At 36.9% G+C, this 17,712-nt stretch overlaps 2 protein-coding genes across 2 annotated transcripts; both read left to right on the top strand.

The window, feature by feature from the left end:
* Positions 1 to 444: 444 nt before the first annotated feature.
* LOC133066365 (olfactory receptor 4A47-like) lies at positions 445 to 1,407 on the top strand. Its single transcript, XM_061157409.1, has one exon. The coding sequence runs from the start codon at positions 445 to 447 to the stop codon at positions 1,405 to 1,407; it is 963 nt and encodes a 320-aa protein (XP_061013392.1).
* Positions 1,408 to 10,732: 9,325 nt separating this feature from the next.
* On the top strand, positions 10,733 to 11,662 carry LOC133055907 (olfactory receptor 4A47-like). Its single transcript, XM_061140992.1, has one exon. It carries the CDS (start codon positions 10,733 to 10,735, stop codon positions 11,660 to 11,662), a length of 930 nt encoding a protein of 309 aa, XP_060996975.1.
* The last annotated feature ends 6,050 nt before the right edge of the window (positions 11,663 to 17,712 follow it).

The raw sequence follows: 17,712 nt of genomic DNA, 5'->3' as shown, positions 1-17,712 counted from the left end.
GTTACCTTAAATGATTCTTTACTTAAATATTTCACTTTTGTGATTTTATACTTGGTTCATCTTTTCATGGAACTCCCTATTTATCCACTCTTATTATTTCACTTTTCCTATAAAACTCAGTTGAAGTATTGTTTTCTTTGAGAAACCTTCCCAGATCAAGAGTTGATTATACACATTCTGGAAATGTTAACCCTTATCCATATGAACCTATTTATAGTGACACTTATAAAATTGGTTGTTATGGTCTGACCCCTCATCATACATCTAATCACTGAGAATAGGGAAACATTCTTATTTGACTTTATGATCCTAATGTCAGGTTTAACACATTGGGTGAATAAAGTACATTAAGCTTATAATCCATGTAAAGGTGTTTTCAATTTTTTGATTTGATTCATAGGTAAACTGTTCCTCATATGTGAAGTCAGCACCTGTAAGGAATAGATGGAAGCAAGAAGCAATGTGACTCACTTTGTCCTCCTGGGCCTCACTCAGAATCCTAAGGAGCAGAAAGTCCTTTTTGTTATGTTCTTGTTCTTCTACATCTTGACCATGTTAGGCAACATGCTTATTGTGGTGACTGTAACGTTTAGTAAGATCCTGAATTCGCCGATGTACTTTTTTCTTGCTAGTTTATCATTTATGGATGTCATTTATTCCTCATCTATTTCTCCCAAACTGATTTCAAGCTTGTTCTTAGGGAAAAATACCATATCCTTCCAATCCTGTATGACCCAGCTGTTTACAGAGCACTTTTTTGGTGGATCAGAGGTCTTCCTTCTGCTGGTGATGGCCTATGACCGCTATGTGGCCATCTGTAAGCCGTTGCATTATCTGGTGATCATGAGGCAATGGGTGTGTGTCGTGTTGCTGGTGCTGTCCTGGGTTGGAGGGTTTCTGCACTCAATTATTCAGCTTAGCACTATTTTCGGGCTCCCGTTCTGTGGCCCCAATATCATTGATCATTTTTTCTGTGACATGTACCCTCTATTGAAACTGGTGTGTACTGACACCTACATCATTAGCCTCTTAGTAGCAGCAAATGGAGGCCTGATCTGCACTCTTGTGTTTCTGCTCTTGCTCGTCTCCTACGGAGTCATCCTGCACTCTCTGAAGAACCTGAGTCAGGAAGGGAGGCGGAAAGCCCTCCAGACCTGTGGTTCCCACATCACTGTGGTTGTCTGCTTCTTTGTCCCCTGCATTTTCATGTATGTGAGACCTGCTAAGACCTTCCCCATTGACAAATCTTTAAGTGTGTTTTATACAGTCATAACCCCCATGCTGAACCCATTAATCTACACTCTGAGAAACTCAGAGATGACAAATGCCATGAATAAGCTTTGGAGAAGGAACATGGTATTTTATGGTAAAAAAAGTGCATCATCCACCATGAAGGGGGTCATTTGACATCAGAGACCACTTCCTTGGAATTCAGTAGCTTTCTCAAATCTGATGCTGGTTTCTTTTTCTTCTAGGAATTTATAATTATAATATAAAAAGTTGTACTATAACTATGCAACTGTGCTGTTAATAACATGGATAGTTCCTCTCCATGGTAGAATGCAAGGTCTGTAATATTTTCCTTATCACTGTACCTAAAAGATGTAAGAAAGGTTGAAGGAGCCAATATCATGTAACAGATTAGTGAAGGAAATTTTATACAGTTACACTGATTTTTAATCAATTTATGCATTTTTTTCTGTTTTAATTTTTTCCAGACAGTATTTATTTTTAGTTAGATTCTTGTCTTTTAAGTTATTCTTTTTATTATTCTATTTAAAGTATTTAATGCTATATACTCAGTGTTCTTTATAAAATTTCAGTGTCATTATACACAAAACTTTTCATGTAACTCTAATTTTTTTTTGAACAGCTGAAGTGAAATAGATAATAATAAATAGTAAAAATTCAAATCATACAAAATGGGAGAAAGTGTAGAATACATTTCCTGTTTATCTTTCAATATATTTTCTAGTCCACTTCTGCAGGGGCACTCTATTTCTTAAGATCCATCTGGTAATAATCTATGTAAAAGCAATTGTATTTAAATACATGTATTTTTTTTTCTGTGTAGATAAACTTTGCTTTTGTAGGAACATCTGTGAAGTATTTTCCTAGCAGTCCATTTAGAGCTCAACCTTAATTTTTCTCGTACTACATCATACTCCTTTATAGAGACAGACTGAAATTAATGTTTCCGTTCTTTTTCATGTTGTTCCTAAATGTTTTCTATGAAAAGTGATTTTGCAATGAAAATATATTTTTGAATGTGTGCAAGTATGAGCTTCTGGAAGTGAAGTTGTTGATGTATGTGTTGTGTTTGAATCAATGCTCAGGTGATACATGCATTTAAAATATTAATGGTCATAGCTATTGCCATCTTTGAAGTTGTACAAACAGCTACACTCCTGTTCACAGTTTGTGTGAATATTTTTGTCCACATTCTCAAAATCAACCCTGATAAATACTGATGGCATATGATAATCAGATTAAATTTGTTTTAAATTTGGTTTTATAATTTACCACAAATCCTTTTGATATGGGTTTGGACATCTTTTCACTTGTTTGATATAATTTGTATTTTTTCCCTAGAATTGTCTGTTAATCTTTTTTATCTATTCATTTAATTGTTGATCCTTTCCGTGCTGATTTTTAGGAAATAATTGTCTAATAAAGAAATGACGCTTTTTGCTATCATACACAAATGGATATCTTTCTGGCTAGTCACCAAACAAGGTGTCCTGGAGCTGGTGTCGTTTTGCTGGTTGGCAGAATGGTCAGGCCAGGGTGTCCTGGGTGGTGCTGGCCTGCTGGTGAGTAGGCTGGGATAGACTGGGCTGGCATCAGGGCCACAGTCTGGTGGGTGGGGCTTTGGCCCAGTGGGCCCTGGGGCTGATGCTTGCCCACTGATGGGTGAGACCAGTTCCTGGGGCTAGGGCTAGCCCACTGGTGGTGGAGCCGAGTCCCAGGGTCCCTGGCTGCAGGGCCAGGGGCCCGAGAACTTGGGTTGTCTGAGTGGTTGCAGGTCCCAGAGGGTTCTGGGCTGCTGTCCTTGTTACTACCCAGGGTTCTTGACCTCCTTAATCAATAGAAATTGATTAGAGATCAGACAAGAAATTCAGGCAAGGCTTTATTGGGGCCCCCGCTGCAGCAGGGGGTAGAAGGACAAACGACTCCCTAGGTGGTATCGTGTGCAGGGGCATGCACAGTACGCTGCTTTTCTCCAGACTCTCTGCCTTTTGCTCCAGGCTCTTCAAAAGCGGTGTGTGTCATGCCAAGTCTCTTCAGTCTAGTCCAACTCTTTGCGGCCCTGTGGACAGTTGCCCACCAGACTCTTCTGTCCATGGGATTCTCCAGGCAAGAATACTGAAGTGGGTTGCCATGCCCTCCGCCAGGGGATCTTCCCAGCCCAGAAACTGAACCCATGTCTCCCGAGTCTCCTGCATTTCAGGCAGATTCTTTACCACTGAGCCACCGGGAACCTCCTATTACCTTAGTTCTTAAACTTATTTTAAAAATTGTGGTCAAATATGCATAACAAAATTTTAGATTTTAACCACATTAAAGTAGCATTAATTCACCCTGTTATGCAAAAAAACAATACCACTGTCTATCATTGGCAGAACATTTCCAGCTTCCCAAACTGAAATTCCACAGCTGTTAAATAAAGTTTCCCACTTCCACTCAGTGAGCCCCAGGCAATCACCATTCTACTTTCTGTGAACTTGATTAAGTGCCTCATGTAAAGTGGAATCATTTATTCATTTATTTAGATTGCCTTTTTTTCACTCAGTGTAATATCCTTTCCCGATTAAATGCTGTTGGCACCCTTGTTGAAAATTATCTAAGCACTTACAAAAGGTTTATTTCTAGACTCTCTTAATTCCATTAGTTTGTTGTCTGTCTTTATTCCAAAACTGGCGCTGTGACTACCATTGTTTTGTGTAATGTTGTAGAATCAGGAAATATTAGACCGACCACTTTCTCTTTCCTTTTCAAGATTGTCTTGGAAAAAATTGGAGTCCTTGAGATTCCATATGAGTCTTGGCATGAATTTTTCTATTTCTGCCAAAAACGTTTTTGGGGTTTTGATAAGGATTGCACTGAATCTGTAGGTCACTTACAGTCATATTAACATCTTAGTGCTATTAAATAACCCAATTCATAAATTTCTTTCCATATATGGGTGTGTATTCTCTGAGTAACATTTTGCAGTTTTCAGTTTACAAGATTTTTGTCTCTTTAGTTATGTTTTTTGTTAACTATTTTATTCTTTATGATGTGCTTGTAGGGGGAATTATTTTCTTTGTTTCTCCTGGGTTATTCACAATGGTATAGAAATTCAACACCATTTCACATAAAATCTCAACAAATTGGAAGTAGAAATAGTGTACCTTGACATAATAAAGTTCATATATTTATAGATCACAGCTAACATCATCCTCAACTTTGAAAGATTGAAAACTTCCCCATTAAAATATGGATGAAGAGGGCACACTCTCACAAACCCTTTTTAACATAGTATTGCCATAAAAATTCTTATGAAAATTTTAGAGTTTTCTAAGTATAGCTCCTGTCAACTCTGAAAGTGAGATAATTTTATTAATTATCTCATTTTTAAAATTTAGTTTTACTTTCTGTAATAGAGTTTCTTTATTTAAAAACTTTTTATTTTATATCAGAGTATAGCCAACTAATGAGTGTCACCAGTGGCTCAATGGTCAAGAATCCACCTGCAATGCAGGAGACTCAGAAGACAAGGGTTCAATTCCTGGGTTAGGATGGTTCCCTGAGGACATGGCAACCCAGTCTAGTATTCTTCCCTGGATAATGCTGTGGACAGAGGAGCCTGGTGGGTTATAGTCCATGGTTCTCAAGGAGCTAGACATGACTGAGTGACTGAGAATGAAGGCACAGTCATTAACAATGTGGTGATAGTTTCAGGTGGAGAGCAAAGGGACCCAGTCACGGACACACGTATCCATTCTCCCCAACTCCCTTCCCATTCCGGCTGCCACATAACACTGAACAGAGCTTCCTGTTCTGTACAGTGGGGCCTTGTTGGTCATCCACTGTTGGTCCTTCAATGGACCGGAACCTGGTGGTCCGGAGTCGACGATAAGAAAGTAAGAGGGAGAAAGAGGCGGATAGCGCTTGTTGGTCCTTTAATGGACTGGAACCTGGCGGTCCAGAGATTAAGAGAGAGAAAGAGGCTGGTATCCCCTGGTTTACGCGGAAAGCCAACAGAGCCCTGTTCTTAGGGCGCGCGCTGCTGCACGTGGGCACCGGGCGCCCTCTCGAGTGGGTGAAGGCACAGTGCGCCTTCTCCAGAGGGTCTTAGAAGCCCGGGCAAGAAAGTGAGCTCTGCGGGCCTCCGCGCTCCAAGGAATTAGCCAGAAATAGAGAGAGAGAGAGAAAGACAGGAAGAATAGAAAGAAAGAAGGAAAGAAAGACACAGGGACCAAAGCTCTGATGGAGCAAAGGTGTTTTAATCAACATGGCGTGGGCATATATACTGTCTTACAAGGTGGTTATTCTCAGCAAAGACAAAGATTAAAATTCCAGACTTACAAAACATAAGACGATCCCTATCAAAGAGAGAGAGAGCTGCAAACAATCACCTTTTACCATATGGCTCATAAAAAGGAAGAGGGTACTTATCACTGTAATGAGAAATGCCTGGATTCCTCAGCCCCGGGAAAGGCGTGCCTCTCCTCTTATTTCCTGAATATTCAGGAATCAATAAGGGCCAGAGGGTTCCTGACAGATCCAAAACAGCACACAGGAAGCCTCTTGTTAAATGCTTCTTGACAATCCACTTTAAATGAAGTGGTTTGAACGTGTAGATCTCAGTCTTCCTAACTCTCTCCCTCATTGTTCTCCACTGACAACCATAAGTGTGTTCTCTGAGTCTCCGAATCTGTTCTGCTTTGTTCGTTGGTATCATTTCTGTAACAGTGCTTCTGATGGTATTCATTTTCTATCCTTTCAATCTCATCTTAAACATATCCTTTTAAGAAAAATCATCTCCCCTTACATTATCCATAGTAGAATTTTCCTTCTTATTTTCTGTCACACTACCTTATTTCTTAACTTATAAGTAGTGAAAAGAATAAAACTACTTTATTAAACTGTTTTTTTTTTCTTTATTGCCTGAATCATAAATAACATCCATGCAGGAGAAAAATTTTGCATGATTTTCCAACCGATTTTAGAAATTGCTGGGCCCTCACTCAACATACAATTGCTGGCATAACTGCATAACACAGGTGTCCTGACCTTTTAAAAATTATTTGGATAAATAATTAGCTGTTATCTCTAAAATGCTAACATATTTAGTTGTGTTTTCTGATATAATTTTATATCTCTAACAAAATTTTAAGCTGAGAATAAGTTCAGTTCAGTTCAGTCATTTAGTCAAGTCCAACTCATTGCCACCCCATGGACTGTAGCAATCCAGCCTTCCTTGTCCATCAACATATCCCATAGCTCACTCAAATTCATGTCCATCAAGTCAGTGATGCCATTCAACCATCTCATCCTCTGTTGTCCCCTTCTCCTCCCGCCTTCAATATTTCCCAGCATCAGGGTCATTTCAAATGAGTCAGTTCTTCACATTAGGTGGCCAAAGTATTGGAGCTTCAGCATCAGTCCTTCCAATGAATATTCAGGACTCAATTCCTTTAGGATGGACTGGTTGGATCTCCTTGCTGTCCAAGGGACTCTCAAGAGTCTTCTCCAACACCACAGTTCAAAGGCATCAATTCTTCGGTGCTCAGCTTTCTTTATAGTCCGACTCTCACATCCATACATGACTACTGGAAAAACCATAGCTTTGACTAGATGGGCCTTTGTCTGCAAAGTAATGTCTTTGTTTTTTAATATGCTGTCTAGGTTTGTCATAGTTTTTCTTCCAAGGAACAAGTGTCTTTTGATGTCATGGCTGCAGTCACCGTTTGCAGTGATTTTGGAGCCTAAGAAAATAAAGTCTGTCACTGTTTCCATTGTTTCCCAATATATTTGCCATGAAGTGATGGGACCGAATGCCACAAACTTTGTTTTTTTGAATGTTGAGCTATAGCCAGCTTTTCCCCTTTTCTCTTTCCCTATCATCAAGAGGCTTTTTGGTTCCTCTTCACTCTCTGCCATAAGGGTGGTGTCATCTGCATATCTGAGGTTATTGATATTTCTCCTGACAATCTTGATTCCAGCTTGTGCTTCATCCAGCCCAGCATTTCACATGATGTACTCTGCATTTAAGTTAAATAAACAGAGTGACAATATACAACCTTGACTCACTCCTTTTGCAATTTGACCCAGTCCATTGTTCCATGTCCGGTTCCAACTGTTACTTCTTGACCTGCGTACAGATTTCTCAGGAGACTTGTAAGATGGTCTGGTATTCCCATCTGTTAAGAATTTTCCACAATTTGTTGTGATCCACACAGTCAAAGGCTTTGGCGTGGTCAATAAAGCAGAAGTAGATGTTTTTCTGGGACTCTCTTGCTTTTTCGATGATTCAACCCATGTTGGCAATTTGATCTCTTGTTCCTCTGCCTTTCCTAAATCCAGTTTGAACATCTGGAAGTTCTCATTTCACATACTGTTGAAGCCTGGCCTGGAGAATTTTGGGCATGACTTTGCTAGCATGTGAGATGAGTGAGATTGGGCGGTAGTTTGAATGTTCTTTGGCATTGCCTTTCCTTGGGATTTGAATGAAAACTAACATTTTTCCAGTCCTGTGGCAACTGCTGAGTTGTCCAAATAGCTGGCATATGAGTGCAGCACTTTAACAGAGTCATCTTTTTGGATTTGAAATAGCTCGGCTGGAATTCCATCACCTCCACTAGCTTTGTTCGTAGTGATGTGTCCTAAGGCCCTCTTGACTTCCCATTCTAGGATGTCTGGCTCTAGGTGAGTGATCGCACCATCGTGGTTATCTGTGTCATGAAGATCATTTTTGTATAGTTCTTCTGTGTATTCTTGCCACCTATTCTTAATATCTTCTGACTCTGTTAGGTCCATACCATTTCTGACCTTTATTGTGCCCATCTTTGCATGAAATACTCCCTTGGTATCTCTAATTTTCTTGAAGAGATCTCTAGTCTTTCCCATTCTATTGTTTTCCTCTATTTCTTTGAACTGATCTCTGAGGAAGGCTTTCTTATCTCTTCTTGCTATCATTTGGAACTTTGCATTCAAACGGGTATATATTTCCTTTTCTCCTTTTCCTTTAGCTTCTCTTCTTTACTCAGTTATTTGTAAGGCCTCCTTAGACAACCATTTTGCTTTTTTTTTGCATTTCTTTTTCTTAGGGATGGTCTTGATAACTGCCTCCTGTACAATGTCATGAACCTCTGTCCATAATTCTTCACACACTCTATCAGATCTAATCCTTTGAATCTATTTGTCACTTCCACTGTATAATCATAAGGGATTTGATTTAGGTCATAACTGAATGATCCTGTGGTTTTCCCTACCTTTTTCTATTTAAGAATTTTTTAAAATAAAAATAAAAATTTAATTTAAATTTAAAATTTAAGAATTTTTTTTTTTTTTTTTTTTTTTTTTTTTTTGCTCTATACAGTCAGCAAAAGCAAGACTGGGAGCTTACTGTGGCTCAGATCATGAACTACTTATTGCCAAACTGTGGATATTAAATAGTAAATAAAAGAATGGAAAATCTTCCTATGCCAGGTGTGGGAAATATATAACAAGTTCACTGGGACAAAATGATTGGGTTGATTTTATTCTGGATTGGCAGTAGTCTCATAATGATTCTAAAGTTATTTTTCCATGTTGTACCATTATGATATTTAATATGAACTTTGGTCTAATAATATCTTTACCTATAGATGTTCTTTAACAACTTTGTGGAAAATTCCAGTGTATTAATTAAAGCAAGAATCAGTCTTGGACACATTCCAATTCCAAGACTCCATGATAAATTCAGCTGGAAGGGATGAAATATTCTGTAATCTCACCCTTAACAGGGAGAAGATGCTATCCATTCAGTGACTGTCATATATTTTTCAGAAGGTCATTTCTTACATTAAAGCATGACAAAAAAAATCACAGCAAAGTCTTTCAAAATCTGAAGTCAACTAGTCTGCCCATGTTAACGTGAGTGTGAGAAGAGCTAAATATTCAAACGCTATTTTTCATTTTAATGTTAGTAGGAAATAAGTTGTGAAAAAATTCCCTAGGAAATGGCTGGTTGATATTTATGTTTTCTATGAATATGGAGGATTTGCTGGTCATTTTGATACACTTCCTGATGTGATAAACTATTTTTTTCTGTGTGCCATGGAACTCCTTCCAAATAATCTGTATTTTATATAAAAATGAACTTCTGAATAATCAGAAGACTCAGTGGAGAAAAAGGACAGACTGCCAAATGAAATAAACTCAATTAATAAGGCAGCATTTGGCCTCTGTCATCAAACTGGATGAAAAACAATTTCAAGTGTTTATGAATAACTTCAAATCATCCTTAGATTCTGAACAAACCTCCACAAGGTAAGACTAACAGAAAATAATGAGAACCAGGCTCACAGTTGTATGACTTTCTTTATGTAAGAAACTAAATTACTTTGAAGTCAAACAAATGTAGATTCAGTTCTAGATAGATCACTTAGAAGTGTGTGATTTGGGGAAAATAAATGATATATCCTGAGTATTAGATTCTTCCATTATAAAATGGCAATTGCATTTCTTGTTATTGTAAATATTAAATATGATACATTAGACTATAAGTGCATGATTGGAATATACTGTAGCAGTTCTGAGCAATAGAGTGATACCATCAGAATAAAACTGAAAAAGACAATTTGAGCTGCTTTCGGAGAACCAATTTTTGGAGAATAAACACAAAAAAACTTGGTAGGAGGGTACCGCAGCAGATCAGGAAGAAATTAAGAAGAGAATGAAAAATTTTTTTTGTCAGGACAATAGCATGGAACATGATAGTATTTAATGAGATAAATAGGGAACACTTCTTTAAATTTTGTATAGGAACTACTTATGTTTTTCATGGAAAATTTAAAAGCTAGTTTTATAAATACTAAATTGCCAATCAACTGGATGTCAAAAATCAGAGATGTTGTATATATAAATTTGAAAATTAAGGGATAGAGTGGGGCTGGAGACACAAAATTAGACTGCTGCAGCATTTATTGGTCAAGAAAAGGTAAATATTCCCCTGAAGACCTAAGATGTATCAATGAGGTCTGAGACAATTCAAGACAGGGATCTTCTATTCATAGTTAGTCTACTCACATTGATTATGTAAATTACCTTAAGAGAGTCACAGGTGTTACACATTTGTGACTTCATAAATGGTGGTCCTTTCATGGAATTCTCTTCCCATCTTTTTTATTCTCTCATTAAAACAAAGCAAAACAAAACTCAGCTGAAGCACGGACTCCTTTGGGAGGTCTTCTCTGATTCTGGTTTGATGTACACTATGCTGTAACTCTTAGCACTGTGTGAATATTCATGTGATGGCTGCAGTTGCCTGATTCCTTATCATGTGTCACATCACTGAGGGTAGGGTTCTATGGCTTTTTCAAGCTGATAATTAGAATGTCCTTAACACATTGGGCCCAAAATATATGCCATTCACATTCTTCTAATGAATGGATAAATAAAAAATTAAACATTTAATTCTTTCTCCCCTTGTTTTATAGGTAAACTGCTTCTAATACACAAACTCAGTTCTTGTAAGAACTGGATGGAACCAAGGAACAATATATCTTACTTTGTCCTCTTGGGCCTCACAAAGAATTCAAAGGAGCAAAAAGTCCTTTTTGTTATGTTCTTGGTCTTTTACATTTTGACTGTACTGGGCAACTTTCTCATTATCATTACTGTAACTATTAGTAAGACTTTGAACTCACCAATGTACTTTTTTCTTGCTAGCTTATCATTTATGGATGTCACTTATTCTTCTTCTATTACCCCCAGATTGATTTCAGACTTGTTCTTTGGGGAAAAAAACATATCCTTTGAATCTTGCATGACTCAGCTGTTTGCAGAGCACCTTTTTGCTGGATCCGGGGTCTTCCTTCTGCTGGTGATGGCCTATGACCGCTATGTGGCCGTCTGTAAGCCCTTGCATTATCTGGTGATCATGAGGCAGAGGGTTTGCGTTGTGCTGCTGATGGTGTCCTGGGTTGGAGGTTTTCTGCACTCAATTATTCAACTCAGCACTGTTTATGAGTTCCCGTTCTGTGGCCCCAATGTCATTGATCACTATATGTGTGACATGTTCCCTTTATTGAAGCTTGTCTGTACTGACACCTATGTCACTGACCTCTTAGTTGCATCCAATGGGGGGCTGATCTGCACTATTGTGTTTCTGCTCTTACTCGTCTCCTACGGAGTCATCCTGCATTCTCTGAAGAACCTGAGTCAGGAAAGGAGGCGGAAAGCCCTCCAGACCTGTGGTTCCCACATCACTGTGGTTGTCTTCTTCTTTGTTCCCTGTATTTTCATAAATGCAAGACCTGCTAAGACCTTCCCCATTGACAAATCTGTGAGTGTGTTCTATACAGTCATAACTCCCATGCTGAACCCATTAATCTACAGTCTAAGAAATTCTGAGTTGACTAATGCTATGAAGAAGCTCTGGAAAAGGAACATCGTATCTCATAGTAAATAAGTGCATCACCCAACATGAAGGGAGTCATTTGACATCAGGGTTCATTTACTCAGAATGCAAAAGTCATTTTAAAATTTGATTCTGACTTCTCTTTCTTCAGAAACTTTATGATAATTACATGAATGTCAGCAATTAATACAGCTATGCTATTAATAACAGTTTACCTACCTACTAGAATATAAGGTCTATAATTACTGGTTTATTACTGTACCTAGAAAGAGGTAATGCCTATATATCTAGGAATTAGTAATATATATTAAGAAATAGAGATTAAATTTGCCAATAAAAGTCCATAGGTCAATGCATAGTTTCTCCAATAGTCATATATGGATGGGAGATGTGGACCATACAGAAGGCTGAACACCGAAGAATTGATGCTTTTAAACTGTGGTGCTGCAGAAGACTCTTGAGAGTCCTTTGAAATGCGAGGAGTTCATACTAGTCAATCCTAAGAGAAGTCAACCCTGACTATTCATTGGAATGACTGATCCTAAAGCTGAAGCTCCAATACTTTGGCCACCTGATGGGAAGAATTGACTCATTGGAAAAATCTCTGGTGCTGGGAAAGATTGAGCACAGGTGGAGAAGGGGGTGACAGAGGGTGAAATGGTTGGATGGCATCACCAACTCAATGGCCATGAATTTGATCAAAGTCTGGGAGACAGTCCATGGGTTCATGAAGAGTTGGATATGACTAAATATCAAGAACAGTAATTTAAAATAATCAAGAAATTATTATTAGTTTCACTGACTTTTAGCTTTATATATAGTTAACTTTTAAACTTTTTATATAGAATTTTAACTATTATACAGTTACCCTGAAATTTAATCAATTCATGTATTTATCTTTTTTACTCTCTTTCAGGGACAGGATACTTTTTATTTAGATTCGTGTCATTTAATTGGAACATTTTTATGTATACAATTTTACATATTTAATTATATATAAGTTGCTTTCTTTACTATATTTAATTTGCATTATTCACAAAATGTTTAACTTAATGCTTTAACTTTATAAGAAACATTGAAATCAAAAAAGATATTAATAAATAGTATAAAGAAAAACCAAATAAATTGGGATGCAATGTCAAATAAATTTCCTATTTTTATCTCAGTATTTTCTAGTCCTCATGCTCAGAATTTAGCCCTAAATTTGTTTCTTAATTGATGGCTTAATTGGTGGTTCAGTCAGTAAAGAACCTGCCTGCAATGTAGGAGACCCGGTTTCGATCCCTGATTCAAGAAGATCTCCTGGAGAAGGAAATGGCAACCCACCCCAGTATTCTTGCTTGGGAAATCACATGGACAGAGGAACCTGGTGGGTTATATAGTTCATGGGGTTGCACAGAGTCAGATGAGACTTAACGACAAAACCACTACCACCAACAATCTTTGAAACACAATATATTAGCCAAATGTATATTTGCTTCTTTCTATATATATAACACTTGCTTTTGGTATCTGACATATGAAAAATATTTCTATTATCAATCCATAATATCTCTTAACTATTCTTAAGCTACGCAATACTCTATAAATTTATACTAAAATTGACATGTCCATTCCTCTTCATTTGGTTCCTAAACTTCTTTATGAGAAATAATTTTACAATAAATATGCTTTTGAATTGTGCAATTATGAGTTCCTAGGCTTAGAAGTTTTGATATGATATTTGAACCAATGTTCAAGTAGTATATTCATTTAAAATGTTGATACTGATAGTTATTGCTAAACTACCATTCTTGAGGTCAGTGTAACAGCTACAGTCCTGTCCACAGTCTGTGAGAATTTTTTTGACCACATTGTCAATGACCAATCCCTGAAAGGTATTTATGATATCTGGTTAATGTTATTTTTATATTTTAACCACCACCCTTCTCATGTAATTGAATTTGGGCACCTTTCCACATACTTAATTTATCTGTATTTATTTTCCTCTGGATTATATATATATATTTTATATATATGTGTGTATATATATATATAAAACCTACTTTTTGTTTTTATTTTTATGAGATAACAATATACTAAAAATTGGTATCTTTTACATTATATATATATGTAATATTTTCTGGTTATATGCTTTTAACATTTTATCCTATGTAGAATGCTTTTTCCTTGTAATTTATTTTATGCTTTATATTCAATTTTTAGAATTTTTTGTATCTTCTTTAGGAAGAATTTTCCTAAGTTCACTTGTACCAAACGTCCTTCAATTCATTTTTAGGATTTAATTTTTAAAGCATTGTGATATTTTGTTTATTATATTAAAACTCCTGATTCATCTTGAATTAACTTTGTTATAGGAATTAAATAGTGATGAAGTCTTAATTGTTTCTCTAAATTTTAGAATTTTTAGAAAAATATTCACAAAATTATCTTATTGCCATTGGTTTGAAATTCTGACTATGACTATTATATCCTGAAGTTCCAATTTGGAACCAATTTGAGACTATTGTTTTTCACTAATCTCTTTATTTATGTGCAGGTTGACATATAACTGCTATGATATATAACATATTTCAATATATGCAGAGACTAACTGTCCCTTATTACCATTATCTTTCAGAAGTATGCCTAGGGTGGTATATTTATAATTCAAAATTATTACAACTAAATAATAAATTGAATATAAATAAGATAAATAATGTAGTTTAAAATTAAGTTAAAATAAGTTTAAAATGGTTTAGTCACAAAACAATGTTGTTATTATTTTTAATAAAATTCACTTTAAGAAGGTTAATTTAAGAGGAGCTTATATATTTAGAGTATAAAAAGAACTGTTATCCAGGTAAGAATAGGTGTCTTCAGTTAATAAATCACCTATTGTAAGTTGGGTAGAGCTTACGGTTCCTGTCTGTGTTTCTTATCCCTTGTAGATAGCTGCTGGTTTTCATCTATGACACCTAAAATGCCAGCTGACATTTGCTGTAAGAAAAAAATTGTCTCTTTTAGGAAGTCCAGAACTCAACTCTTTGCTGAGTATCTCTTGCTGCTGAGATCTTCCTGCCCATAGCGGTTGCCAGAGCTCTATGTGGCCATCTGCAAAACCCTGCACTGTGAAACCATCGTGAGTGACAGGGATGTGGTTTCTTTCAAGCATCACAGGCTAGAGGGTTTGTCCTTGCAACACTGGATTCTCTTCACAGCGTGACTGCATGTCTGTAACTCCAATGTCATAAACCATTCCTGTATGCCTAACACCCTTTGTTGAAACCTGTCTGCATGGACACTCATACCACTGGACTCTGTTGCTGCCAACTGTGGATTCATTTACCCATTAAAACATTTCCTTCAGAATGGGAGAAAATAATAGCAAATGAAGCAACTGACAAAGAATTAATCTCAAAAATATACAAGCACCTCCTGCAGCTCAGTTCTGGAAAAATAAGTGACCCAATCAAAAAATGGATCAAAGAACTAAACAGACATTTCTCCAAAGAAGACATACAAATGGCTAACAAACACATGTAAGATGCTCAACATCACTCATTATCAGAGAAATGCAAATCAAAACCACAATGAGGTACCATCTCACGCCAGTCATAATGGCTGCTATAAAAAGCCTGCAAACAATAAATGCTGGAGAGGGTGAGGAGAAAAAGGAACCCTCTTACTCTGTTGGTGGGAATGCAAACTAGTACAGCCACAGAACAGTGTGGGATTCCTTAAAAACTGGAAATAGAACTGCCATATGACCCAGCAATCCCACTACTGGGCATACACACTGAGGAAACTAGATCTGAAAGAGACACGTGCACCCCAGTGTTCATCGCAGCACTGTTTATAATAGCCAGGACATGGAAGCAAGCTAGATGCCCATCAGCAGATGAATGGATAAGGAAGCTGTGGTACATATACACCATGGAATATTACTCAGCTATTAAAAAGAATGCATTTGAATCAGTTCTAATGGGGTGGATGAAACTGGAGCCTATTATACAGAGCGAAGTAAGCCAGAAAGAAAAACAACAATACAGTATATTAATGCATATATATGGAATTTAGAAAGATGGTAACGATGACCCTATATGTGAGACAGCAAAAGAGACACTGGTGTAAAGAACAGACTGTTGGACTCTGTGGGAGAAGGTGAGGGTGGGATGATCTGAGAGAATAGCATTGACATATGCATATTATCATATGTGTAATAGATCACCAGTCCAGGCTCAATGAATGAGACAGGGTGCTCGGGGCTAGTGCACTGGGATGACCCAGAGGGATGGGATGGGGAGGGAGCTGGGAGGGGGGTTCAAGATGCAGAACACATGTACACCCATGGCTGATTCATGTGAATGTATGGCAAAAACCACCAGAATATTGTAAAGTAATTAGCCTCCAATTAAAAAAAGGTAAAAAGAAATATTAAAATGAGAACAGATTATAGAATGTGTCAAGCTACAGAATTGCAGTGTGTATGACAAGAGCTGTGATTAATAACTACAATATCTTTCTTTAGTTCAAAGTGATATCGTTTTCAACTTTTATAAAGAAGTACAGTTTTTGAATTTACAGTTTAAAGAACACCCTAATGAGGGTGAGAAATTGTCAAAGTCTTTCTCACATATTTGTTAAGCAAAAACTAAAAATAAAAAATGATGCTTTAAATGCAAAAACAAAACAAAAATCAAAAAAACCCCAAAACATTTTCCCTTGACGGTGTCCTACATGGACATCTTGTGCTCCCTAAAGACTTATGATTTGGAGCAGAGGTGCCTAGTCCTCTCCACCTGTGTCTACATCACGACTGTCATCTTAGTTGTGTCCTACTCATTTGTTTTTGCGCCCTGTATATTTGCGGCCAACCCAAGGCTACATTTTACATCATCATAACTCCTGGCTAAACTTCTTAAACATGCTTTCTGTGTGTACTAAGCTGCTTCGGTCGTGTCTCATTTTTTGGGACCCTGTGGACTGTAGCCTGCCAGGCTCCTCTGTCCATGGAACTTTCCAGGCAGGAATACTGGAGTTGGCTGCCAGTCCCTCCTCCAGGGGATCTTCCCAACCCAGGGATCGAACTCCCGTATCTTATGTCTCCTGTACTGCCAAGCAGGGTCTTTACCACAAGCACCACCTGGGAACACAGCCTCAAATTTAGAGGAGAAAATGCTATGAGGAAGTTGTGGGATGAAATAGTGACTTTGGGAAATAATCATAGCAATGAGTTTGTCTCCTAAACGCAGAAGAGAAAATACAATTTTATGGTTCAGGGTCCACTGAACACTACTTATCAAAAATATGTTGAGTTTTACCTATAGGTACTCAGAGGAGCGGCCCAGGTAGGGAATTTTTACCATTATAAAAACTGTATTTAGATTTATGTATTGCCCAATTGGTAGCTAAACTTTATTTACTTATATTGCAAGCCATGGCTACTTTATTGTTTCCTTTATTTAATAACTACTTTAATATTAAAAGAGATTTAATAGCTACTTTATTAGATGTCTCTTTTATTGTTTGACTCTATTAGAAGAAAATAAGATCCAGGCATGAAAAAACCTTTTACGTGATTTTCCCCCTGGTTTTATTAATCTGTGTCCTTACTCATAGCACAGTTGCTGGTATAACAGAAGTTACCTAACTTAAAATATATATATATAATTGGACAATTCATTAGTTATTATATCCAACATTTTGATACATTTAATTATATTTTTGATGTAAATTTTATTTATTAACCAAAATATAATGTGATTAAATTGAATATTAAATAAAAGAAAAGAAACTCTTCCCATGACGGGTGGGGAAATGCATAACAAGTTCTCTGAAACAACACAACCAGGTCAATATTTTATATTTGATGGACAATCATCTTATATGATTCTAAAGCTACTTTCTTGGTATGTTGCACCTTTCTGACATTAATTATGTGATTTGCTATAGTAACATCTTTACATATAGATGTTCTTTAAAAACTTTGTGGAAAATGTCAGTGAATTAATTAAGCAAGAATCAGTCTTGCTTAAGAAACTGAAACATTTCAGTTTCAAGACTCAATTATAAATGCAGCTAGAAGTAATGAAATATCCCCTGATCTTCACCACTAACAG

Source organism: Dama dama, chromosome 1 (genome assembly GCF_033118175.1).
Source record: "Dama dama isolate Ldn47 chromosome 1, ASM3311817v1, whole genome shotgun sequence".
NCBI lineage: Eukaryota > Metazoa > Chordata > Mammalia > Artiodactyla > Cervidae > Dama > Dama dama.
Note: the sequence above shows the minus strand (reverse complement) of the source record. Positions and strands in the feature narration are given on the sequence as shown.

Coding starts and splice junctions, on each gene's coding strand:
- LOC133066365 (XM_061157409.1), top strand. CDS start 445: ATGGAAGCAAGAAGCAATGTGACTCACTTTGTCCTCCTGGGCCTCACT.
- LOC133055907 (XM_061140992.1), top strand. CDS start 10,733: ATGGAACCAAGGAACAATATATCTTACTTTGTCCTCTTGGGCCTCACA.